The sequence below is a fragment of the Malaclemys terrapin genome, chromosome 1, assembly GCF_027887155.1.
Source record: "Malaclemys terrapin pileata isolate rMalTer1 chromosome 1, rMalTer1.hap1, whole genome shotgun sequence".
Lineage (NCBI taxonomy): Eukaryota > Metazoa > Chordata > Testudines > Emydidae > Malaclemys > Malaclemys terrapin.
In genome coordinates, this window is record NC_071505.1 from 147,122,079 (window position 1) to 147,149,490 (window position 27,412).

At 40.7% G+C, this 27,412-nt stretch overlaps 1 protein-coding gene across 7 annotated transcripts in view; it reads right to left on the reverse strand.

The window, feature by feature from the left end:
• Positions 1 to 27,412, reverse strand: part of STXBP5L (syntaxin binding protein 5L) — a 410,492-nt gene that overhangs the window by 76,017 nt on the left and 307,063 nt on the right. For 4 of the 7 annotated variants that reach the window (XM_054042932.1, XM_054042916.1, XM_054042898.1 and 1 more), the window contains exons 16-18: positions 25,357 to 25,529; positions 18,473 to 18,598; positions 9,646 to 9,797 (exon numbers count right to left, since the gene is read on the reverse strand). In XM_054042932.1, coding sequence (XP_053898907.1) covers positions 9,646 to 9,797; positions 18,473 to 18,598; positions 25,357 to 25,529 — 451 coding nt within the window. Of the gene's footprint in view, positions 1 to 7,913; positions 7,986 to 9,645; positions 9,798 to 18,472; positions 18,599 to 25,356; positions 25,530 to 27,412 lie in introns of all 7 variants that reach the window. The other 3 variants (XM_054042924.1, XM_054042891.1, XM_054042883.1) reach the window with 1 other exon arrangement.

The window sequence follows — 27,412 nt, forward strand, 5'->3', positions numbered from 1 at the left end:
GATCAGACCCATGGGCCATTCAGTCCAGAATCTTGTCTCTAACAATTACCAGCACCAGATGCTTCAGAAGAAGATGCAAAAAATCCTATAGTAGACAGCTGTGGGTTAATTTGCTCTGCATGAAGGTCTTATTCTAATCTTCACTGGTTAGCGACTGGTTTAAGTACTGAAGCATGAGATTTTTTTGCTTCCAAATTCCTTTTTGCATTAACTATTATAACTCGGATACAATGATACAAATGCTCTTTGAATCCTAGTAAATTCTTGACTTCATTACATCATGTGGCAATGAGTTCCACAGTCTAATTATATACTGATTGAAAAAGTATTTCCTTTTATCGGTTTTGAATTTGCTACCTTTCAGTTTTATTGAGTATCCCCTTGTTCTTCTGTTCTGCTTTCTCTATACCATTCATTATCCTTTACATATATATTATCATGTCCCCTCTCTTTTTGCCTCCTTTTTAAAGTTAACAGTTAAAAATTTAAAGTCTCTTCCTATGAGAATTTGTCTTTGCACTTAGTCTTCCTTGCCACCCCTCTCTGAACCACCTTTCTTCAGGAAATCTCAGGAGGATAGACACTAAAATTACATTATAGAAGGAATAGCAGTGACCACTACAATCAAGGTTGCATTTCTGTTCCAAACTAAGGTCCTGATTTCAGTTGCTGAGAATTTTTTCTGAATTTTTTAATTTTCACATAGAAATTTCCTAGGCTTAATCTCTGCCCAAAGCTGAATTTTTTGGAAAACTTGATTGAGAAGAAATTATTCAGCAAATGTTGAGTTCAAGTAGAATGAAAAAAACCCTTCCTTCCCTCCATCTTTGAGAAGATGTGCTTTTTAATGTTTTAAGTAATTTTGATTTTACCAAGTTATGACCTTGTGAAACTAACACAGTATGTATGCACAGTACATTGTGTACAATATTTTTTGTCTGTACTGCATATAGCTAAGGATGAGTGAAAGTTTGTGCTGTGTTTACATACATGGCTAACAGCTAATTATTATTTATCATCTGTATTGCGGTAGCACTTAGAGGTCCCTGCCCCACTGTGCTAGGCATTGTACAAACATATAACAAAAAGAGGCTTCCTTCCCCAAAGAGTTTCTTGAAAGTTTGAAGGGGCTAGGATTAGCTGATGTGCACTTTGTAAGTTTTGCTGGAGAGAGGCCCACTCTGATGGACCTTAGGAGTTATGCAGCTGGGAAAGGTGCTTTCCACCTTCCTCAGCTGCGTAGCTCCTGAGTCCCAGAGCAGGATTCCCTCCTGTGGGCTTCCTAAGGTGTGTGAAACAATGTTGTCTAGTCAAATCATTCCATATTATTGCCACTTTGTTGAAAGACCTGGAAGAGCAAAGCTCCTTTTAAAAATGCGTTTCTTCTTAAAAAATAAAAACTCTAACCTTTTCTCGCTGATGTGTAGACATTATAATATGGTGTTAATATACTTTAAAATTTAATATATTTGAATATATTTAAAACTTTATAATGTTTCAGTGTACAATTATTCATATTAGGCACACATGTATAGCATCTTGCAACAGTATATTAATTACACTGGATATTGTTCTTACACAAACAGCAATATATTAATTATAAAATAGAGGAACGGTTAACATTTGCTAGCATATACAGATAATCTACAGTAACAGATATTTTAGCTTTGTCATTAACTTGCTCATGCTCTGAATTGCACCAAAGGAAGATTTTACTGGTGGTTGAAAAGAAAATGTAGAATACACAGGGGAAGACAAAAATAATTAAAATATATACCTAAGGGAGAAAAGAACTTATTACAGGAAAAAGTCTGAGTAGAATTTTTAAAAATGCCTAAGTTATTTAAGAAGCAAAATCCAATGATTTTAAATGGGACATTGGCTCCTAAATAATTTAGGAGAAAAGAAAAGCATTTAGGTGCTTTTGAAAATTTTATTCTATGTCAATAAAGACATACTGACTGTTATGGCACTAAAATTAATGTAAAGTATAACAATTGAAAATAATTACAAGATGATGCCTTTGTATTTAATGTAGAAATATTCTATATTGTACTGTATTTATGAAATAAGAGGTAATCTTGTAAATATATTGTAATGAATAAGCATAAAGTGCAGAGTTAGGTAACTCCTTGAGTTCTTATCTGTGCAAATGTAAATATTCTCCTGATTTATGGAATACTATATGCATTTTGATATCCAGGAATAATAGTAGTATTTACTTGTTTCAGTGGGAAAATGAAAGGACTTTTAACATTTTTACCTAAGTTTTATACTCATGACTTATTTACCAGTGTATGCCTGATGTACAAAGTAATTCAGTGTTAAGATGGTGCATATCCTTCCACTATAAAATTGATATTAGGTAAAAAAGGTGTGAATGGATAAATTACTGAGAAGTTAACTGACATATTACACACTAAAAAAATATACCAGAGCAAGGTTATCTAAAGTTAATAGCCACTGATGATTAAGTCATAAGTTGTAAACTGCACCTGAATCTTAAGGAAAGGTATCCCTTTTCAAAAGGAAAGGAAAGGGATGACACACTTGCCACATTTCAGGAAAGATGCGGACAAATTGGAGAAAGCCCAGAGAAGAGCAACAAAAATGATTAAAGGTCTAGAAAACATGACCTATGAGGGAAGATTGAAAAAATTGGGTTTGTTTAGTCTGGAGAAGAGAAGACTGAGAGGGGATCTGATAACAGTTTTCAAGTACATAAAAGGTTGTTAACAAGGAGAAAGGAGAAAAATTGTGTTTCTTAATTTCTGAGTATAGAACAAGAAACAATGGGCTTAAATTGCAGCAAGGGAGGTTTAGGTTGGATATTAGGAAAAACTTCCTAACTGTCAGAATGGTTAAGCACTGGAATAAATTGCCCAGGGAGGTGGTGGAATCTCCATTATTGGAGATTTTTAAGAGCAGGTTGGACAAACACCTGTCGGGGATGGTCTAGATAATACTTAGTCCTGCCTGGAGTGCAGAGGACTGGACTCGATGACCTCTTGAGGTCCCTTCATAGATTCATAGACGCTAGGACTGGAAGGGACCTCGAGAGGTCATCGAGTCCAGTCCCCTGCCCTCATGACAGGACCAAATACTGTCTAGACCATCTCTGATAGACATTTATCTAATCTATTCTTAAATATCTCCAGAGATGGAGATTCCAGTTCTAGTTCCAGTTCTATAATTCTATACAGGCTCTAATTACATGATCATACACTATTTTTCCCACAGGACCCTGCCTCTTTTAGTGCACAGAAAGGCTGGTGTTCACTTAATGATAATCCATTCAATATTTTGTTTTCTCCTGGTTGTTCAACATGCAGCCCCAGGTCTGATTTACTGCACACTATTCAAATTGCGCTCAGAAGACAACATTATTAATTTCCTCATGGGCTTTTATATGGTTCTTATCACTCTAATATCTGGGTGTTTCACGAACATTGATTTATTTTCACAACATAATTATATGGTGAGGAGGGGGTATTATTTCCACGTGCAACTCAAGGGGTTGATTATCATTCTGTAATGACCCATAAAATTTAGGTCTCCAATCCTTTTTTCTTTTTGTTGAGACACTTGCTGATGGTCTCTAAATTGATATGTCTGGAGGCTGAGTACTTAGAGTTCTCAGTGAAACGTCCCTGATTCTGAAACTTGCTTTTTCCAGTGGATCAAAGGCACTCTAGTCTGTTGAGCTTCTGGACACTTTGCAAAGACTGTCTATTTTCTCAGGCTTTTGTCTTATAAGATGGACTAAAAGAGACTGGATTTCTCTTGCCGTTTGGTAAGTTCTCTGATATTCTATTGCTGAGACTGTGTCACTTTACTTTGGGTTAATGCATGTGTTTTATATTTATGTCCCTGTATCTAGAGGCAGCTAGTGATAGGCACAATTTGAACTCAGTTAGGAAATACTATGCATTGTCAGTGGAAAACCTGGCTGTCGTATTAGGTTTAGTACACATCCTCATTGTGACAGATACTGCAGAATCTTTGGGGCCATATTGTATTAAGTCCATGTATCGCTATGGACCAGGGATTGTATGCAACTCCAGGGCAGAGGATTACCACAACTCCTGCAGAAACCAAAATCAGTGTGTGTGTGGGGGGGGGAGGGAGTAAGGTGAGTCACCTGGGTTGTAAACATCTCTAGATAGGTACCACCCCTGGGGAGGCTTGAATATACTACTTTAAACTGGATTTTCCAGAGACCAACAGACAAAGAATGGGCTTTTGACTGCATTTAAACTCACTTGGGACCTTCTGTCTGATACAGCAAATGAACAGGACCTTCTGTCCAAGGGGGACTAAACCCTTGCAAAAGACTATGGCCTACTAGGGCCCCATCAAACAGGTTGGTGACTCCTGGTATGTTTAGTGTATGTTTAAATCTGTTTATTGTTTTTATTATGTTTTCTCTGTAACTGCTGGCAGTGCACTGTTCATAGCCTTCGGAGAGAAAGCAAATGCCATTAGGCAGACTGGCTTACTGGGGATATCACTGTGTATGGCAGGGGGCTGTGCAGCCTTAAAACTCCCAGTCAGAAGGGAGTGGGACAAGGTCCTTGCTCAGAGACGGGATTGCTGGAGACCTGAGACCTGACTGGGCACTCCTGGAGTAAACCATGGAAGGGAAACAGATGTAGTTACTCTGAAACAGTGACACTCATTACAAAGGAACGTGGCTGTCAGCAGTTGCAATGAAAACACAATGGGTTGGAAGCAGAGAGTCAAAATCACCCTCAAACCAGTCCTCACTCTTCTCCTCAACCTCTTACTCTCCTCAGTTTCCTTCCACATACAATATAGATATGTTTTGGTCTCTCTATAAAAAGAGCCCAGACTTGATTCCACTTCCCCTTCAAATATATCACCCCATGTCCCTTCATCTCCAAACCCACTGAATGTGCTATCTTCAATGGCTGTCTGAAATTCCTCTTCTACAAGTCCATTCTAGGTGCCTTTCAGTCTGGCTTCCACCCCCTACAGTCCACTGAAATGGCACTCATCAAGCTCTCTAATGACCTCTCCTTGGCCAAGTATGAAGGCAGCTACTCCACCCTCATCCTCCTTGACTTATCAGCTGCCTTTGACAATGCCGACCTTTTGAAATCCTGTTATCGCTAGGTTTCTGTGACTCTGTCCTCTCCTGGTTTTTCTCTGACCTCTTGGATATCTCCTTCAGTGTCCTTCTTGGTGGGTCATCTTCTTGGTGCGGGTCACTGAAGGCTGCTACCTTGGCCCCTTCCACTTCTCTCTCTATACCCTGTCTCTGGGTGCAATTTAATCTGCAAACATGATTTTGAATACCATCTTTATGCTGCTGACTCACAAATTTGCCTCTCCACTCTGGACTTGTCTCCATCCAAACTAAAATCTATGTCTTTCTGGATCTCCTCATGGATTTTCAGACCAGGGTGCATATAAATCTGGACCCTTCTTGATGCACATCTCTTCCAATAATCCAACCATTCTTCTCTCTCCTCTCTGCCAAAACTCTTCTCCAACACAGATCATCATGCTCCTTGACTACTGTAATCTCCTCCTTTCTGGCCTCAATGCCTGCAAGCTTGCCTTTCTCAAATCCACTCGAATCACTGCTTTTAAGATCAGCTTCTTGGTTCATTCTGATTATGTCAATACCCTCTTTAAGTACTTCCATTAGCTCTCCTTGTCCTCACAAAGCTCTCCATTGTTCAGGCCTCAACCTACCTAGCTTATCACAAGGTTGACTCTGACCTGTGCTCTGCCAATAATGCTAGCCTCAATTTCCCAATTCTCTGCTTCTCCAACAAGCACTTTTGTGCTTTCTCTTTTGCCACCACTTATGAGTAGGGAAAACTTCCAGTCAGAATCTGTAAAGCTACTGCCATATGCTCCTGAAAACTCACCTCTTCTGTAAGGTGTACTGTAAAGTAGAACCTGAGATTAGCTAGGGAAGTGGTAAGCTGTGATCATTACTACTGATCAGCTAAGAACTGTCGTGTTCTATTATATTTCTTTGTGACACCATCTCTCCCTCCCAATCCTTGCCCACTTCTTCGTTTCACCCACCTGTTATGTCTTGTCTTTTAGGCTGTAAGTAATTTTGGGCCAGGGATTGTCATTTATGATGTTTGTACAACACATACTGCAATACAAATGTTAAACAATGAACAAAATAAAATTCCTGAGGAAATGGAGAAGGCAGATGATGGAGGGAGCTTTCAGCCAGATACCCGAGTGACCAGTCAAAGTGCAAGGATTAGATGCCTATGCTTTAGTTAGGATAAGTCTAGGGAGATTTTAGGGAGGTCTTTTCTGATTTAGGTATTGAAGCTGGAAAGCAGACAATACATACTTTGAAAAAATTGTGGTAGCAGTTTGTTTCTCCATCTTCCAGTTATGGATGAAGTAAAATTAGCAGGAATTGGGCAATTATGTTTTAAAACATTCTATGTCATAGGTGTTATTCCTCTCACAAATCACATTCCTTTAAACGAGTTCCCAGATTTATGACTGGTCTCACATTTAGTGAACAAATGGTTCATATTTTTAAAGCTTCAAACATTTTACCCACTTTCAGTACCAAATCCATTGGTATGGATGGGCTAAATATTGTAGACTGGAATTGTGTGGACAGCAGGTGAAGAGCAATCAGCATGGAGAAAGGGAACAGATCATCTAGTGTAAGCACAGAACCTCATTTTAATGGCATTATGTACAAATACTTTGCAGTGGGCTATCAAGCCATTGTTCCCCATTAGTTATCTTGCCCTCCTTGAGTACTTAGCTTAATTGGCCTATCCAATTCTTCTATGAAAACTGGTTTAAAAAGAGTTGAGCAAGAGGCATCCTGGAGACCAGTTCATTAAGGGTACGTTCACACTTTGAACTGGAAGGTGTAACTTCCAGCGCCAGGGAAAACATATAGAGGCCAGTTGTGATTGAGCCAGAGAGCTAAAAACAGAGTGTAGCCATGGCGATGCAAGCAGCTGCCTTGAGTATGTACCTGTCCAAGACGCTAGATGTGTACTCAGGGTGGATAGCACCTCCTGACGCTCGCATGGTGGCGGCTACGTTCTATTTTTAGCATGCTAACTCAATCAGAACTAGAGTGGGTATGTCTCCTTAAGATGGAAATTACACCTCCAGCTTGAAAAGGAGATGTACCTTATGAGGCACACTGTAGGGCCTCATAAGTCATTTTTGCAAAATGAATTATAGCCCAGTGCATCACACACTGTGTATAAAACTGTAATTAGAATTTATACTCCACTTTACATCTTGAAAGCATATTACAAATATTAACTAATTAATCCTCACAACCCTCTTTTGAGATACATAAGTATTATAATACCTATTTTACACACGTGGAAACCAAGGCTCAGAGAGATGGGCTCATTTGTCCAGAGCCACACAGTAAGCCAAGTACAGAGCCAGGCTCAGAACTTCGTATTCTTGGCTCCCACGCCACTGCTTAGTTCTATAGACCACATTGGTGTTCTAAAACAGTAGAATAGTTAATTTATTTACTACTACACTGGGGCAGGACCATCTCAAAATAAGAGATGCTTTACGTAAGTAGGTACACGTTAAAATGAACACAAAAACAATGGATGTTAGTGATCATCAAGAAGTTAACATTGCTGAATAATCCATTTTAAGGCCCAACCCCATGGTAAGTCAATGAGAGTTTTGTCATTGACTTCACTAGCAGCAGAAACAGACCTGAAATGTTGGTGTAATGAAAACAATTGTCAGCACTCAACATGGTTTACATTTCTTGTAAAATAAAATTTTAAAAATTTGCATGCATGCTGAATGTGTTTAAAGAAACACATTACGGAGCACAAACATATGGGTTTAAGTCAGGCATATTCTGATTGTGATAAAGCTGTTTGCCTAACCTTTATAGAACTTACTCTGATAGGAAGTACGGATCCGTTTCGTTAAATCTGGATAAAAGTTAGACAGGCCACGCATGCAAAAGTTGTCTTTGGAACATGCCAGTACACCAGCATCAGCAGCAGGCAGAGGAAAAAGAGAAAAAAAACAGTCTAAAGTGAAAGGATGTGATATTATAACCAGCATCTAGAACAGCCAAGGTGAAGAAATTTCAGCAGATGTTTACCCTCTGGTCAGAAGATATAACAAGGAAAATAATAATCCAGAAAAGTAAAGGGTGTGGGATGGATGGTGAGAAAGCAGCTGAGGTTATATTCAGATGCATAATTTTTATGAGGGGTCTAAAAAAGATTGTTATATTCAGCAGGTATTTATACAAGATGGGCTCAATTATCAGCTGCACAAAACAGCTGGAATGTTGCCCTAAAGGAATAGCAAAAGATTCTGCCTGACACAAGGGAATCCTCAGGTGGCACAAAGCTCCCCACAGTCCCCCTCCTGTGCAGTTGCTGCAGTGTCTGGTTGAAGCGTGGTTAAGAGAGCAGCAAAGTTATGGGGGGGCTGCTGTGGCCCCAGCCAGACCAGGAGTTCCTCTCATCAGTGTGGCAAGTTTATATCATCTCTACACTTGGCATAGCTGAGAACTGAACCTGATGGGTTAGATATTTGTAAAATGAGATAAACAGTATTTCAGGGACAAAAGTAGAACGTGGAGGTTTATTTAAGTTTTAATAATTTAGAGTCCAATCTTTCTTCCACCGAAGTCAGTGGCAAAATTCCCACTGATTCCAATGAGAACATGACTGGGTGCCTTTGTGTAGGACATATTGATAAACATATAGTTGTCATAAATTAATAGTACCCTACAATTTACATTTTTCAAAATTCATGACTAGATTATAAACACTGAAAGTTTTCATCCAAATTGTTTTGTTACCAACTTCAAAATTTCATAACTTTGTCCGTCAATAAGACTGTTTTAATTGTGTAAAAATGAAACATATCGACAAAATATTTTACACAAATATAATGTATTCATTTTACTAATTTTCTGACACAAATGGAAATTTTATATTAACAGAAACATAAGCCAAAGTGTAATTGTATTGGTCGAAACTTATTTCCACTATACAACACTTAATGATGTCTGCCATATGCTTCTTGACATAAAATTTAAAAAAAATTGCACAGACAGATTTAATAAGCTTCTATCAAGCATTCTAGTTACTATATCCAATGGAGGAGAATAAAAATGTCTACTTCCTGCCTTAAGCTGCTTAGCTACTTAATGAAGATGTCCCTTGGATCTGTTTCTTTAGTTAGTCCTTCGACCATAAAGATTTATTTAAAGACAAAAGCATGTGATTTGGCAGAGGATACATGTTGCTTTAAAGTGAAATCTTACTTATCTGTCTGAAGCATTTGGCAACTGGAAAAAAAATCAACATATTGACTGTGCACATCATGAGTTGGCTAGCATTAAGACAATCAGTTTTTCTACTGCTTACATTTACTTAGGGACTCAGCTAGGGAGATTACTTGCTGACCACCATCCCAAACAATTAAGCTTCGTACATAACACTTTGAATTTGAGGAAGTTTCGGTACCTAAGGAGCAGTCAGATTTCTTTGATATGGTTCTATAAATTCCATTGGCTGGCAGATAATCATGCAAAAAGCACTATAAAAAGCCGCAAGCAAGAAAACAAAGAATGAGTCAGGTTCAAAACAACTGTGTTTTATCTCCTACCTGCAGAGAACTGCTTGTTTTTGCGTGGAGAACGGGGCTGACGCTGGTATGGATCACTTGATCCGTATAGGTCAATGGTTCCCATGCTCAGCAATACTGTCTTCTGCATAAAATCCACAACAGCCAAACCGTTGCAGTTCCCAAATGCAACTCTGAGAAAAGAAATGTTCCTCAAAGGCATTATACTCTGGCATTATATGATATAATTCATAAAATATCATTTAAAACAGCTACGACTGTGAATTTGCAATAATTTTCTAAGACCTTATTTTCAAAGCTTAAGTTTTTAATTGTAATTATAAATGGTTTTATAATTCTGAATTCAAACAAACTTTTGTCCTAAAATGTTGTAATTAACATTATTCAAAATAGATATAGTTCACCTTAATAAACACTCACTTTGCATGTTTTATTGTAGTAATAATATCTAAACATTTCCGTATGGTACAATATATTTGTTATAATTACAATCATGTGGTAGATAATGAAAATTAAGTGCACAAATCTTACATTATATATAACTAGGGCCCTACCAAATTCATGGACATAAAAAAAGGGTCAGAGACCGTGAAATCTAGTCTCCCCCATGAAATCTGGTCTTTTGTGTACATTTACTATAATTTTTTTTGTCCTTCCTTTTCTCCCACTGTACAAAACAAGATTCCATACAGCAACCATAGAGCTACAACTACCAGGAACCACAAAAGCAAAACGTCAGTCAGTCAAAGGAGGAATAGATAGCTAAATTTCACATTGTTATTTAAAAAATGACTAAGGCTGTGATTTTCAAAGCAGCACAAGGGATTTAGGTGTTCAATTCCCACCAAAATTCAATGGGAGTTGAGTACCTGATTTAATTTGTCTCCTTTGAAAACAGGTCCATAAAATCTTATAGTAGATGTTTAATATATATGTAGAAAAGCAATATAAGAGGGAGAATGGTATTATGGGAGAGGTGGAATGACTACAACAAACATATTCACTAGAAAAAATGGTTTCTCACCTCAGACAGCAGTTATTCTTTGAGATGTGTTGCGTATGTCCATCATACTAAGTGTGTGAATGCATTGTGCACCAGTGTTGGCGAGTTTTCCTTAGCAGTATCCACAGGGGAGACCACTCCTGAACCCTGCTGTTCTTCATGCTCCATGCCAAAAGCTTCGTACTGGATTCTTAGATGACAGGCTCTGAGGCATTGGGGAAGGAGGGTGGATCGTGTAATGGACATATGCAACCCATCTCAGGGAACAGCAGTTATGAGAGGAGAGTAAACATTTTTCTTTGTGTTACTGCATATGCCCATTATACTAGGTGTCTTCCAAGCAAGTTTCCGCTGGAGGAAGGGCTAGGAATTTCATCGGACGAGGGACTGCAGGACTGCTTTCCTCAAATTCGTGTCTTCTCTTGATGTGGTAAATAATTGCATCTAGCAAAAGTGTGGACTGAAGACCATTTTGCCACCCTTCAGAGATCCATGATAAGGATGTCTCTTACAACCACTGTGGAGGTTGTGTGCACTCTGGTTGAATGCACAGAACTTTTCATGAGGCATTATGCCTTTGATCTTGTAATATATGACAATACAGCTGGTGATCCACTTGGAAAGCCACTGCAATGTTACAGGACGCCATCCCTTCCTTCTGCATAGGAGACAAACAGCTGGGAAGAGACCCAAACTGGCTGCTTTGAGACATGCAGCTGCCTGGATGAAGCATTGGCAGAAGTGGATGGTTGGGGCCTCCTCCCTCCTTGCTTGTGTTTTTGCCTAGACGGATCTGCTTGTCTAGGCATATAATACTGCTGCCTTGGTTGAAACAAGGGTCAAAATTTTGTTCTTTTGGGGGCTGGTGTATACAGGAGCAGGGATGTCAACACTGGCCTAGAATCTTTTAACATATGCCGTGCTTCATCCATCTTCCAGAAGAATAAGGCACAGCCCTTGAAGGGGAGATCTTTAAAAATCTGTTGTACTTCTACAGGGATCCCCGATAACAGGAGGCATGACAAGCATCTCATGGTTACTGCCAACACCATGACTTTGTCAGCCGAGTCTGCCACATCCAGGGAAGTCAGAAGAGCAGACAGTGTGACCACCGCATCTGTCCCCTGTGTCCTGGTCTTCACCCAGGTTCTGTCCCCCATCCCTCACTGTGTCCAGACTCCAGTCCTGTATTATTCCCCCCCATTGTTCTAACCATGTATTGCATGGCTCCCCTCCCCCAGCCTCACATCAGAGCCCCAGCTGGCTGGGTGCAGCTCCTCCTGAACCCTGGGTGACCTTCAGATTGACATCCAGAAGGGTTCACTCAGGAGGGCCAGAGCCAGAATCGGTGGGGCAGATGAAGCCCCATCTCACAAGTCCTAGCACATGGTACTCTTAGAGATAGATCCCTAATGTGGGGTGGGGCTGGACAGAACCGCTGGCTCCTTGGGTTGGGGGATCCCAGTGGGGGTCCTTCCAGGGAAACCTGTTTATAGAAGAGCAAGCTGCTATATTTTCTGCTTTGTCACCCTAAAGGGGAACTGACCAGGAGGTAGGAGGGGGCATTCAGGAAGCTGCAGGGCAGCAGATTGTCTTAAGCAGTCACTGCTTGGAGGATGCCCTAGATTCCCTGAAGTGGGAGACATAGGAACCCACTTCATACAGCGAGGAGGAGTAGGATGTCAAAGCTATTCTCTTCTTAGGCTTCAGAGGCTGAGGGTACTCAAAGAACTTGTCTCTCTTTGAGGAATGCCCTGATGAGGGGGAATTTCTCCTGTCTCCATTCACAGGTGAAACTGGGGGAACACTCTTGGACAGAGTGTTGAGGAATGACCTCTATCCGACTGAGGTGGATCCAATGCTGTGGGAAGGGTGTCTCCATGAAGATGTATCTGAGATGCTCTTCTCTGAGCTTGTTAGTTCTTGTCTTGAAGCCCTGTCAAATCAGGTACCTGTCCCTCGCCCAAGCACTTCAGACAGTGAGGGTGAGGGATACTCATGGCCAACGGCCTGGGACACCCAGAGTAGGGCTTGAAGCCAGGGGATCTTGGCATAAGTTCCCCCAGAACCACTTAAGCCCAGAGTTCAGACTACTGAGAGCAGGAACAAATAGAAAATAAAGAAAATGGGGTCCAAGGGAGTCAAAATGAGTACCGCTATTACTAACAACAACTAACTATAACAGAACATTCACAGAAGGAATGCACTGACAGCATGCTCCAATCACCGACCATGGATCCGCCCTTAGACTTTCAACAAGGGTTTGTTGGGTTAAATAAGAACATCCACAATTATATGAGACAGGGTAACATTTTGTATACAGTATACAAACCTTCATGTTTCAGGGCATAGGCCAACCTCTAACTGATGGGGGTTTACAAGGAAACTATCCCTATTGTCCATTATGGAGATTCTTGAATCTTTCTATGAAGTATCTGGTACTACCAACTGTCAGAGACAGGGATTTGGATTAGATGGACCACTGGGATAAGCTGGTAAAGCAAGTCCTATGTTCCTACATAAATAAAAGACCAGTTTGTACTAAGCGAGTAAAAGGGATCAAAATGAGGCAACATAGCACTGTAGAAAAAGAAGACTGGAGCATGAACAAAACACAATCTCTTTTATGTGATTTTAGACAGCAGAAGTGCTAGTCATCTGCCTCTAGAAAATTATGTGCCTGAGGCCTTTGTTGAACACAGTAAAAATAAAAATAAAAAACATGTAAAGAAGTAGTGATCAGTGAGAACTTTCTGGGAGCAACCGTTAAAAAAATACTCTAAATACAATAGTAAGGACCAAGGAAGGAATGTTTCCTGCTAATAGCCAAGCATTTGGCTACGGGAGAAAATCAGGAGAAACGAGTCCTTATCACCCTCCAGGCCATCTGACTGTTGTAAGAAGGAATTTTTAAGGGAATGGGACATTGCATGAGGCATTCTAGATAAAGAAGGAGTCTCTGGCATTGGTTTAGCATAAGGACAATCAGGCCCAGAAAGCAAAGACAGAGCGGTACAGTAAAGGTGGTTTAAGCCCAATTCAACCTGATCTTTCGGAACATTCATGAAAACAGGGGAGGAACAGATAGGCACCCATGTTAATGTAAGACTAATCACGGTTTACAGTGTGTCTGGTGGTAGAATACCTCCTAATTGAGATTACACTCTCCAGGGATTTGGGTCTGGTAACTCATCCAGTCTGCCTGAATATTGTCTTTTGGCCATGATGTACATCACTCTCATGGAAAGTGCTGGAGTGCATCTGTGATGGTCCTCACTCGGAGGTTGGTTGGTCAGATAGTGTCCTCCGGTGGTCAGGGCTAAGGCCCATGACCTGCAGGGAGGTTGTTGGTAGGGGAGCCCAGACCTTCCCACTTCACCAGGCTCCCACCCAGGGCCCTTTGAGGGCTGTCAGTGATCTGACAGCCAAGGCTGCTTAAGGGACTGCCCCTCTCTGGGCCATTTCCTATCTCCCCACCTGTGACTGTCCCCAGGCTGCCGGCTGGGTTAAGGTGGTGTGAAGGGTGCCTGCTCACCACAACGCACCTTCTGGGGTCAGTGTACAGTGTGGTAACTCTCTTTCTCAAGTGGCAGCAGTTGCCTCCTCCTGTGGTACGGTCCAGCCTCCAGGGCCAGCTCAGTCCAAGGGCTCTCCCCTGCTGGGGTAGTCCAAACAAAAACAAAAGGGATTACCGAAGTCCAGACTTCATATGAGGGGAGAGGGAAATGTTGCTCTGTCAGGCTGCCTCTGTGGCAGGTTCTCCCTTCTCTCTGGAAGGGACCTTTGGGCAGTTGTCTTAGGGAGAGATTCTGCCTTCCCTGGAGCAGCAGCTTGCAGGTCTGCTCTCTTGCTTGGTCTGCCACCAAATGAGCGGTTCCCCCATCTTTTAACTCCTCCTCCAGTTGGAGCATTTCCTACAAGTATGGTGGGGTGGGGCTGGCTGGGCCCAAAGTAATTCCTTAACCCCTTGTTGCCCAGCGTTGGGTTTGTTCACCCCATCACAGCATCTTAAGAATATAAACCCACTGCTTGTGAGCACTGCTTTATAACATATCCTCATATGCTGGCATATTCTATGGTCAAACAACTGAATGGAGCCCAAAAAACAGATTTCCTGAGGAAGAATTTCTGAAGTGGCAAGAAGGTAGCAGGCCCGATGATAAATATCTATACAGGTTGCATATCAGCATAATAGATATAAGCCTGGCCACCACTGTCTGGTTTTCTGACAGAATTTTTTTCAAGAAAGCATTAATGACCTCTAACCAGTCTGAAGAGCATAATTAAGCTTTCCTGAATTAGGTAGGTTTTTATTCTATTGGTTCTCAGTTTTATTCTTTCTAAAGCACTTCCATAATTTAGCTGCTTCAGACTAGACAGGTGAGGTTTCATAATCAACTTAGGAGACAGAAAAACCTACTCAAACTCCTTACACGTTCATGTGGGGTGCCATCAGAATTTTGGGAGATCATTAGTAAACGAAACCCTTACCAACTTGTTAAAAAAAAATCAGTGCACCAGTTCAGTATATGTTTTTTAAAAAACTTTGTAAGTGGTCCAAATCAAAATGGATTTTAATTAGACCACACAAAAGGCACATCTGTGAGCTAAAGGTCATAGATTTTTTTTTATAATGGTAAAAGGATTTCCCCGACTTTCTTTATACTTGAAAACAGTTAAACTGTTTTTTGCTCAAATTTCCCAAAACACTTGACCCCTTCAGGCAGAGATCAGACCTAGAAAATTTCACCCCAACGATGAAAGTCTGAAAAAGTTATAAGCAACCGCAAAAGAAAAACTCTTTAGATTGACAGTGGCCAAACTTAACTATAGATGTATTAGAGAGACAAGTTGGGTGAGGTAATATCTTTTATTGGACCAACTTCTGCTGTTCAGAGAGACAAGGTTTTGAGCTATACAGAGCTCTTCCTCAGGACACACACGGCTACAACAATGCATATAGGTGTGTTATGCATTCCAGCTATACAATATTGACTATAAAGAAGGAGGCTTAATAATATCTTTGACAGAGGAACAATATAATTGGGAGAAGATTATTACTACCAGACCTAAAGGCAAATAAATAATTTCTATGTCTTCTGTATGCAATCATAAACCTAATGAAGAGTTCAGACTGAATTTCTTATTTCCCACTGGCTACTGTACTTGCTAAATGCTAAGAAAGGACTGGTACTGAAAGAAACTGCATATTACATGCAGCATACCATTCAACTTCTTAAAGCTGATTTTTTTGGGGGAAGGGAGGAATGCTTGTGCTTTTCATTAATTAATTTAATATTTTTCATAATAGCAAAGCTAAAACCTTGATCAGACATTTCTTGGCAGTTAATATTTGGAGGGGCTAAGGACGTTGGGCTCAGGTGGAGGGCTAGGGAACACACAAACTGGTCATTCATTTTCAGGAAAGGCCTTCTTAGCTGGTCATTGTTTAAATTTAATTTAATATTTTTATAGATTTTAAAATATACTAAGATATACCTGCAGAATTTTGCCACACTTTTTTCTACTTTTATAATGAAAACCAGTAGTGTGATGATTCTCTTTAATTGCATGAAAGTGTAAATATTTCTAATTTTCAGCTTGCAAGAGCTCAAAGTAAACAGAAATAAAGTGAAATATATTGAATTTCACAACACATCAACTGCCTTATATTTGTTGTTTTTTAACCTTTATTTTTATACATGCTTTAAATAAATAATAAATTAATGGAGATATCCCATCTCCTAGAACTGGAAGGGACCTTGAAAGGTCATCAAGTCCAGCCCCCTGCCTTCGCTAGCAGGACCAAGTACTGATTTTGCCCCAGATCCCTAAGTGGCCCCCTCAAGGATTGAACTCACAACCCTGGGTTTAGCAGGCCAATGCTCAAACCACTGAGCTATCCCTCCCTTTGTACCTGTAGTAATGGTGTGACAGCTGTGGAGCTGCTATGTACTACTCTATGTATGAACATGGATATGTAATAAAGGTATGACTATTGTACATTGCCTGCTCAGTGAGATAAAGTTATTGTATAACTAGGCATAGATGATGGAAGTAAGGGTGCTTGAAGTTTCCATTATATATAGGGCTTACAGTTTGGTTCAATGGCTCTCAGCACCCACACTATAAAAATTGTTCCAGCGCCCCTGTAACGATGGTGTGTTATCAGAATTTCCCGTATGACTGCACTGATCTAATTTAATAGGGGGCTGTGGGAAGAATAAACAGGAAGGCAACACAATGGTCCCACATAAGCAACCTCCCAACAAACACCGGGGGAAATTACAAGATAATGGCCTATTTCCAGGCTCTAGGATGAAGTGACAGCTGTTTTCCCAGGGCAGGAGGCCAGAGATCAAAATAACACTAAAGAGTTAGAAAGTATCCTGAGGAAGAGAAGGGGCTGTCACTTGTCAAAAGCTGCCTAGGAAGACAGGCTGAGACAGAGATACTGTGTGGAGGCAGTCTAAAGCAGTCGGGCCTTCCCAGATCAAGGGAATGGTAAACCTTAGGGAAAAGCTCAATATGCATACAATCAGTTTCATTATTTTTAAGATCTGTATTCTCTGAAATGCTTTTGTTCTGAATAAGCAATATTTTGCTTCAAACAGGCTGGCTGGTTACCCTAGGTGCTGCAACTAGGGGTGCTGGAGGTGCGGCTGCACTCCCTGGCTTTAAGTTGTTTCCACCATATACAGGGTTTACAGTTTGGTTCAATGGCTCTCAGCATCCCTGCTATGCAAATTGTTCCAGCACCCTTCCTGGTCGCTGCTTACCACTGTCATTGCTCCCAGAGAATAGAACAGAATTCCAGCTGCTGGCCATAAATCAAAGTGCTGAGGTAATCATGGGTAGTACCAGGGCACTGCAACCGAGGGCCCAGACTGAGGATGGAGAAATGAGTGATTCCACCCTGAACCAGGTGATGGCTAGACCTGGAAAGGGGTGCACTCAATGAGATCAGGAAGGGTCAAAGGTGAAGTTTGCCTAGGTATTTTGAAAAATGCATTCTGGCAAAGGTAAAATTAATGAAATTCCTAGATTTCATGACTAGGAGCTGACTAGTACCTCAGGACAGACAAATATTTTCACACTAATACAAAGGTTATGGCTGAGATTTTCAAAGGGGCTTCTGAGGGGCAAGTGCTCAAATTTATACTGAAAATCAGTAAGAGCTGGGCACCTAATTCCCGGAGGCCCCCATGGAAACGCCAACCTATATCTTTATACCCGAGTGATATCTTCTCTACCAGAAACAAACTTATAAAGACTCTTTTCCTGATCTGATGCACACGTGCAACACCCATTAGTATTAAATGGAATCAAATGGGCCGTGCTGGTTGGAAAGGATACATGGCCAGTGCATCCCCACCACAACCTTTTCCAGCTGGTTTTCTGTAGAGACCTAGCCATAAACTAAAACTGTCCCTTCTAACAAGTACCCAAGTGAAGGCAGCAGTGACACCAGTGCCTGCCTTCTATCAAAGTGTCACAGGGAAGTCTAATTTATACCCCCTTGTGCCATCTGCAGATAATCTGGTGATTATTTTAAGAAATCCTAAAAAAAATTATAACTCAGAAAGGTATTATGTTTTGATTAAAAGGACAGGGATATATGTGAAAGATACGATCATGAGAATGTCAGATGAACTTCTCATATTACATCCTTTATGCGGGTTACTTGTTCTTGTAATTTTTTACCCAAGAACCAAGCTTAAAGCAAATTTTGATTTTTCATGGTGACTTTTAAGTGTCTGCAGTGAACTTTAAAGTATAACTGAAACATACATTGCTTATCTGAGTAAAGAATAAATCAACACAACATGATTTTTAGTTACTTACAGTCCATAGGCTGAGTTTATGGCCAGACTGGTGATTTGTTGTGGAGGCTCACCATCCACCCATACCAACTGAATAACAAGTTCTGCTTGGTACCCAGGAGGCATTCGCACAGGTCGAGTCTTAACACTAAGAAGAAAAAGGGACACAAAACAGAAACACATAAACAAAACGATTAGGGCACAATAATAGAAACTATTTACCCTGAGGAGATAATAGTGAAACCAACTTCCCTTGTAGGACTGGATCAGCACTGAAGAGGAATTCCCACCACACTTTTAATATAATTGTAGATTAAGACTATATGTTCCAATTAGAGCTGTGTAGAGAAGAAAATTTTCATTTCATTGAGGGTTTCAATGAGGTTTCAGATTAGGAATGAAACCTGAAAATGTCAAAATTCTCCACAAAAGAAAATTCCAAATTTTTGTTTGTTTTGGGTCAATTGAAATGTTTCATTTCAACAACATTGTTTTGTTTCATTACAAATTCAACTTTTTAAAATTTTATAATATATAGTGGAAAATAAAACAATTTAGAAACAAAAAGTCATTTCAAAAGAAAAAAATTGAAACATTTCATTCCAAAAAAGCGTTGAAATGTCGGAAACAGTTTTCCCATTTTTACCCAAACAAAATTTCTGCTAAATCAACAATCACTCTGTGAATAATTTCTATTTCAGTGGAACTGCATTTTCTGATGGAAAATGAAATGATTGTGTCAAAGTTTTTCCAACCAAGCTCTAGTTCCAATCCAACCAATTCCAATACAAGAAAAGGTTCAGAAAAGGGCAACTAAAATGATTAAGGGTTTGGAACGGGTCCCATATGAGGAGAGATTAAAGAGGCTAGGACTCTTCAGCTTGGAAAAGAGGAGACTAAGGGGGGATATGATAGAGGTATATAAAATCATGAGTGATGTGGAGAAAGTGGATAAGGAAAAGTTATTTACTTATTCCCATAATACAAGAAATAGGGGTCATCCAATGAAATTAATAGGCAGCAGGTTTAAAACAAAAGGAAGTTCTTCTTCATGCAGCGCACAGTCAACTTGTGGAACTGCTTACCTGAGGAGATTGTGAAGGCTAGGACTATAACAGAGTTTAAAAGAGAACTGGATAAATTCATGGTGGTTAAGTCCATTAATGGCTATTAGCCAGGACGGGTAAGGAATGGTGTCCCTAGCCTCTGTCTGTCAGAGGGTGGAGATGGATGGCAGGAGAGAGATCACTTGATCATTGCCTGTTAGGTTCACTCCCTCTGGGGCACCTTGGCATTGGCCACTGTCGGTAGACAGGATACTGGGCTAGATGGACCTTTGGTCTGACCCGGTATGGCCTTTCTTATGTTCTTAACGATAAAGAACCAACCCTGTAAAATTATTTGTGGTACTCCTTGCTCTCTGTCATGCCTATGGTTAATTCCTATACCTCCTCCTGCATATCACACATGCAGCTCCTGGGATTCAAATTTCTGTGTCCATGGACCCAGATCTGTAGATCCTGCTGTAACCCAATCCTAACTAGATAAGTGCTTAAATTAAATATTATTATGGGGGATTCTATTCAGTGGTGATTGATAAAATCTGAGAAATTCAAGAGTGGCTGTGCTTTAAAAGGCCACATAAAGTGTTGCTTTACCATTTAATTTCCCCTTCTTATCTATCTAGCCCAGGGTCTGGCAACCTTTGGCACGCAGCCCATCAGGGAAATCCGGTGGCGGGCCGGGACGGTTTGTTTACCTGCAGCATCCACAGGTTCGGCCAATCACAGCTCCCACTGGCCACAGTTCACCGTTCCAGGCCAATGGGGGCTGCAGGAAGTGGCAGCCAGCACATCTCTCAGCCTGCGCTGCTTCCCACAGCCCCCATTGGCCTGGAATGGCGAACCGCGGCCAGTTGGAGCTGCGATTGGCTGGAGCTGCTATCGGCTGAACCTGTGGACACTTTATTTTGTACAGCTACCTTCACATCTCCTCTAAACTGGGTCAGTTTTTTAACCAGCACAACCTTCTTCCTCTCTTGTAGGATTGTGGCTTTTTGGGCATCTAGTAAGGTGCTCTGAAATGATTCTCAATTATCATTCAGTAGAAGAATTGCCAGCAGATCGAGGGATGTGATCATTCTCCTCTATTCGGCATTGGTGAGGCCTCATCTGGAGTACCGAGTCCAGTTTTGGGCCCCACACTACAAGAAGAATGTGGAAAAATTGGAAAGAGTCCAGCGGAGGGCAACAAAAATGATTAGGGGGCTGCAGCACATGACTTATGAGGAGAGGCTGAGGGAACTGGGATTATTTAGTCTGCAGAAGAGAATAATGAGGGGGAACTTGATAGATGCTTTCAATTACCTGAAGGGGGGTTCCAAAGAGGATGGATCTAAACTGTTCTCAGTGGTAGCAGATGACAGACCAAAGAGTAATGGTCTGAAGTTGCAGTGGGGGAGGTTTAGATTGGATATTAGGAAAAACTTTTTCACTAGGAGGGTGGTGACGCACTGGAATGCGTTACCTAAGGAGGTGGTGGAATCTCCTTCCTTAGAGGTTTTTAAGGTCAGGCTTGACAAAGCCCTGGCTGGGATGATTTAGTTGGGGATTGGTCCTGCTTTGAGCAGGGGGCTGGACTAGATGACCTCCTGAGGTCCCTTCCAACCCTGATATTCTATGATTCTATGATCATATTTATCATATATTCTTTCTCCTTGCTGATTTGGCTCACAATTGTTTTCAGCTTTGGAAAATTGGCCCTATTAAAGCACCAAGTGTATATATTGCTGGCTAGACTTTACTCTGCTTGACATTATAAATGTGATCAAGTCATAATCACTTGTACCTAAGCTACCATTAACTTCTTTATCCGTTAAGATAAGGTCTAATACAGAATTCCCCCATTTAGGCTGCAGCACTTTTTGAGTTAGGAACTTGTCATCTATAATGTTTAGTAATTCCACGGATGTTTTAGTATTGCCAGCACGAGACCTCCAGTTTATGCCACTCAGATTGAAGTCTCCCATGATCACACAGTTTTTCCCCCTACACATTATAGATAGGTGTGTAAGAAGATGCTTATCCTGTTCTCTAATGAGATTTGGTGGTCTGTAGCAAACACCTACTAGTACCCCATTTTGTGCTTTATCTGTTAGGACATTGATCCATAAGAATTCAAGATAATTTTCTTCCAAGTTATCAGTGACTCAGAAACAGGTTGATGAACTTTGATGAAAAAGTGCCACTCCCACTCCCCCTTTGCTCACTTGATCCTTTCTAAATAGGTTAGAACCATTGATTTTAACATTCCAATTGTGAGAACATCCCACCATGTTTCAATAAAATCAACTAGATCAAGTGAGCAATTCCAATTCCTCGTTTGTTAGCCAGGCTCTTAGCATTATTGTATAGGCAATTAAAGAATTTCTTCTCATCATGTTCTTTGGTTCCTTGATTAATTTTGTTCTCAACATCTCAAATTTGGGCTAAATGCTCACATTTTCCCTCTTTTTACCTTCCCTTTTTGCTATTAGTTTAATCCGCTCCTGACTACTCTAGCCAGCCTGTCCCCAAGGAGATTCTTCCATTTAATATGTTAGTTTAACAAACTATGAAGTATATGACCATAATGGAGAGATTTCTGAACAGACATTTCTCTACAGAGAGGAACTAAACTTAGAAAAGTAATTGAAGACAGTTTCAGAGGCATTTGACCGATTACAGGCTGATGGCACTACAGTTACAGTCTCATTTGAAACCTGTCTTGCTCTAATTTACAACAAAGAATTGGAACCACACAAAGTCAAAAGTGAAAAATGATTCTGAGAAGCTATGGAACCTTGCTATTATTGAGCCAGCGTGACTGATCCCTAATATGTTGAGCGCAGAACAGATTGGAATCTCTAACAGGTGGAGCCCATACATGCTGGAACGCATAGATGATTGGTGCCTCCCCATACTGGGGGGGCACAAGTTAAAGGGCAGGACACATGACTGCTCCATGTTTCTCCTCTGGCTGGTGACCTGCTCAGCCTGGGGCCTCAGCATTCTCTGCGCTCCACATTACCTGCGGGAAGAGAGGGGATGTTTCCTTCTCTCCCTGTGCCTCCCCTCCAGCACATCTGGCCGCTCTCCCTGGCAGCTGACCAGGGAGTGGGACGGAGCCGCTTCTGCCTAGGAGAGCCTGTCTAGGAGTCAGCAGCGGCCCACCCCCTGCCCGGGCTCAGCTGCCGGGGACAGGGGCCAAGCATGCTGGGGGGGAAGAGGTACTCCAGCTCGCTCGGTCCCTGTCCCCGGCTGCAGGACCTGGGTGGGGGGCTGCCAGCTACCGCCCCATCTGCTGGGGACAGGGGCCGAGTGAGCTGGAGCCCCCTCTTCCCCCAGCATGTTTCCAGGACGTTGACAAAGACAACTGGATGTTGAAGAGACATTGGAAGTCTGGAAACAGAGTCTTGTTATTATTACAGCTACTTTTTTATGACAGTGATGACATTGCTCTCTCAAATAAGCAAAGACTCCACCAAGGCAGTTCTGGAAATGTTATTGTGTTCTAACAGCCTTCACAGGAACCTCACTATTCAATATTCTCATCACTTCTCTGATTTTTTCAAATACATAATTTTTTTCCATTCACATTTTGAAATAAGAGCCTAACGTTTCTAGTATCAAAAAATCTTTTCAAATATATATTACGTTCATGGAAATGCTTCATAGTGACAGAGAAGTTCAAACCATGGAAAACAACCAAACAAACATCAAAACACCTCAGAGTAAAGTCCTAGCCCCACTGAAGTTAATGGCAAAACTCTCTGACTTCTGTGGGGCCAGGATATCACCCTGGGTTGTTTTTTTGTTTTTTTCCTTTTTCCATTGCGTCTCCCACTGACATCAGTGAGAGTAAGCACCTTCTTAAAGTTCATCTGCTTTGTTGAATAAGGATGGACTGATGGGTGCCAAAGTGAATACAGCCACATATGTATAAACAACATATCTTTTCTTATGATAATTAGATGATGTTTCTATGTTCTAAAACATTACTTTCAGGAGCCCAAAAGACAGAGCTGTCAGTCACTGTTTATTTAAACTGATTTTGAAACAAAATGAGACATATTTAATAATATTTAAAGTAATTATGAATGCACTAAAATAAAAATAAACATTGATCTCTGCAATGTGGGGCTGGAAGGGGCTTGAGAGGTCGTCTAGTCCAGACCCCTGGGCTGAGACAGAATCAAGTATACCTAGACCATCCCTGAAAGGTGTTCGTCTAACTTGTTTTTAAAAACCTCTGATAGAAATTCCACAACTTCTCTTGAAAGCCTATTCCAATGCTTAACTATCCTTATAAACAGAAAGTTTTTCCTAATATCTAATCTAAATCTTCCTTCCTACAGATTAAGCCCATACTTCTTGTCCTACCTTCCATGGTCATGAAGAACAATTGATCACCATCCTTTTGATAACAGTCCTTAACATATTTGAAGTCTGTTACCAGGTCCACCACCACTCTTCTTTTCTCAAGACTAAACACATCGAGCTTTTTTAACCTTTCCTCATAAATCAGGTTTTCTAAAACTTTTATTATTTTTGTTGCTTTCCTGTGGACTCTCTCCAATTAGTTCACATCTTTCCTAAAGTGTGGCACACAGAACTTCACACACTACTCCAGCTGAAGCTTCACCAGTGCAGAGTAGAGTGGGACTATTACTTCCTGGGTTTTATATATGGCACTCCTATTAATACACCCCATAATTATATTAGCTTTTTTTGCAACTACATCACATTGTTGGCTCATATTCAATTTGTGATCCACTATAATGTCCAGATCCTTCTCAGCTGTACTACCAGCTAGTCACTTTGTAGCTGTGCATTTGATTTTTCCTTCCCAAGTGTAGTACTTTGCACTTTTCTTGAATTTTATCTTGTTGATTTCTGACCAATTCTGCAATTTGTCCTTTTGAATTCTAATCCTGTCCTCCAAAGTGCATTGCAACTTCTCTCAGCTTGGTGTCATCCGAAGATTTTATAAGCCTACTTTCCACTCCATTATCCAAGTCATTAATGAAAATATTGAATAGTACCAGACACAGGACAGACCCCTGCAGGCCTCCACTAGATATGTCCTCCCAATTTGACAGCAAATCATCAATAACTACGCTTTGATTACGGTTTTTCAACCACTTGTACATCCACCTAATACTAACTTCATCTAGACCACATTCCACTAGTTTGCTCCCCCGATATTAAGCCAGTAACTCCACGTCTATCTCATGTTATTACCTTTATGCTTTTTATTATTGTTTTATAAATACATAGTTTTCTTCTATAAATACATACAAGTTTTTCCTCAAAGGAAGATCGTAGCTCCATACCAGAGGAAGTGCACATACTGGTAGTTTTGGACATGACTGTTTTATGGAGATCACTTTGTCAACACAAAAGACAATACTTTCCTCTGTAAACTAAAGACTGATGTATGCTGAGATGCTTGTTTGTTTTCAGTTCAAAATTTTGGACTTTTTTTTTTTTTTTGCGCTCTCATCAGTTTACAAGTCCAGATCTAATTTATAGGCCTCTCTCAACACAAAGTCTTCTTTGGCGTATTGCTTATCAAGTGTCTTCCTAATCTTTATTTCAGATTATTTTCCCCTGATGTATTAAATTGTCTTTGTCTCATTTAATAATTTATATTAAATATTTCTATTTCTAACCATTTTAAACCCCTTTATATTATTTATCTCACTGCTGTTTGCCACAGATTCCAGTTTAGTATCATCTATGAATTATATTAACATATTGTTTATCCTCCTTTTCCAATTCATTAATAAGGTGTTAAATATGATTTATTTGAATGAGTAGAATGCATTTTGGAAGGGTAAGTCTTTAAATAAGTGCATTACTTTACCTAAGACATGGGATACTGTCCTTCATCGTTCCTTCACATGCCACAGTGTTGGTACTGCCTGAAAGGCTCTTTAAGGAAGGAAGTTGGGATGAGGCATCAGGAAACGGAGGAATTATTTCTGGTTCAGGAGTAATGATATCTTCTACGTCATACTGAAGTCGCACCTCTAATGACTGAAGTAAATAAAAATCTAAGTTACAATTTATTAAAATGAGCTACTTAGACTTCATTGCTTTTAAATAGATAACACTAATTCTGTTTCTAACAATAAAAGCACATTTATCATTGCTTTTTGCTATTAGAGATGGTTACTCATTAACATCTCAATACCAGCATCTGAAAACAATCCATCTGTTCCCAAGTTGGTAGGGAAATACCCAGCTGTATTCTTCCACCAATGACTGTGACTCGGGCCTTTTCTGGCTGGTGAAAGAGACTGAGGGCAACTGGGCCCCTACAAATAGAGATTGCTAACACTTCCTATGAAGAGGGAAATCTAGCGCACAGCACAGAACTGACATGCTGATGGCATTGATGGGTGATCTTCCCTTGTCCACAGACAAGAGTCAGGCAATCACAATGAGCTAATATAAGGTTCTTGCTCATTGGAAAACCACATCTCTGGCACGTGAGCTCAGAAGCTTCTAGCACTCATTGTCCAGTGGATTGCTCCATCCTTCCCCCTCACTCTAGGTTCCCAGGATGTGAAAGAGGATGTGGGCATAATCATCCTGCATTTCTTCTCCCTAATTCAGGAAACCTTAACCCAAGACTTCATGGGCAAGGGGAAGATTGGCAGGAAGTATGAATCAATATGGGCAACCATCGTGGAGAACCACAGTTACCAAGGGAAGTTATTGATTTTTCTCCTTTGTGAACTGTCCAAATGGATCCTTATTCTGTAGAGATTAAGAAGCAGCAATGACCATCCAGGAGGTGGTTCTGAGAAATACTAACTAAATAGTGACTGCAGGACTGCTCTGCTGAATTGGACATCAGATCTATGTGGAAGTGGAAGATCCAGAGGTCGCAGAATGGTGTATGTCTTGCCAATTTGTTTTTGGGTATCTTGCAAAGGCATCCCCTGCTGGGGGTTTACTGGAGATTCTCATCACCTCATTCAATGACCTTTCTCTGTATTTCCAAAGAAAGGCACGCTGTTCCCTGCAGATCTCCTCAAAAGGTTGGTCAAGGAGCCATACCAGGGAAGGACTGATGCTACTGGTAGAGTGGAAAATGTCACAAGCCCCTTTCCTCAGAAGCTTGCTGCGGAGCCACTTAGAAGCGATCTTGGATCCCATGTCAGCTGGACATCCTCTGTGTACCCATAAGGGGAGAGTCAGCATGATCAGGAAGGAATAGTTTCAGGTGACAAAATGGAAAAAAGAGCCTTATGATATGCCTATACCACCACCTGGAAACCTATTCTTTCTACAGAGAAACTACTGATCTGGAGTGAAGAGCTGTGTGTCTGAGCCAGAGGAAGGTACAACTGATGAAGGAAGGCAGAGGAGAGGCGTTGGTGGAGATGGCGGTGCCCAAAATTCAGCAGACCTGACTGGATGTGCCATCTGTATAAGAGACTATGGTGAAACAGCCCTTCACAAAAGAATTATTCATGTAAACAGTTCTAAATTGGAGACAAAATTTGAGATATGGAATATTGAATGTGCACAGATTATTACATTCAGCAAAATGTCATTCATTCCTTGTGACAATTTAGCTGAAAAACAGAAAGGTGGGGAAATAAAGTATGTAACAAGTGTGGCAGATATGGCACTCCTACATAATCATCTAAGAATACTGAGATATAATAATGTTATGAATATTGTATGTGACGTGGTCAGTGAAGTAATGTTATTGTGTATTGAGTGGTATGACTTTCCTGCAAGAATGTATTGATCTAGCTTAATAGGGTGCTATGGGAAAATCAAACATGAAAGTGACACAATAACTAGAAATAAGCAAACCTCCCAAAAAACATGGGTAGGGGAGGGGGGCAGGTAATTACAGCACAATGGCACACTCCCAGGATCCAGACCAAATTGACACCGCA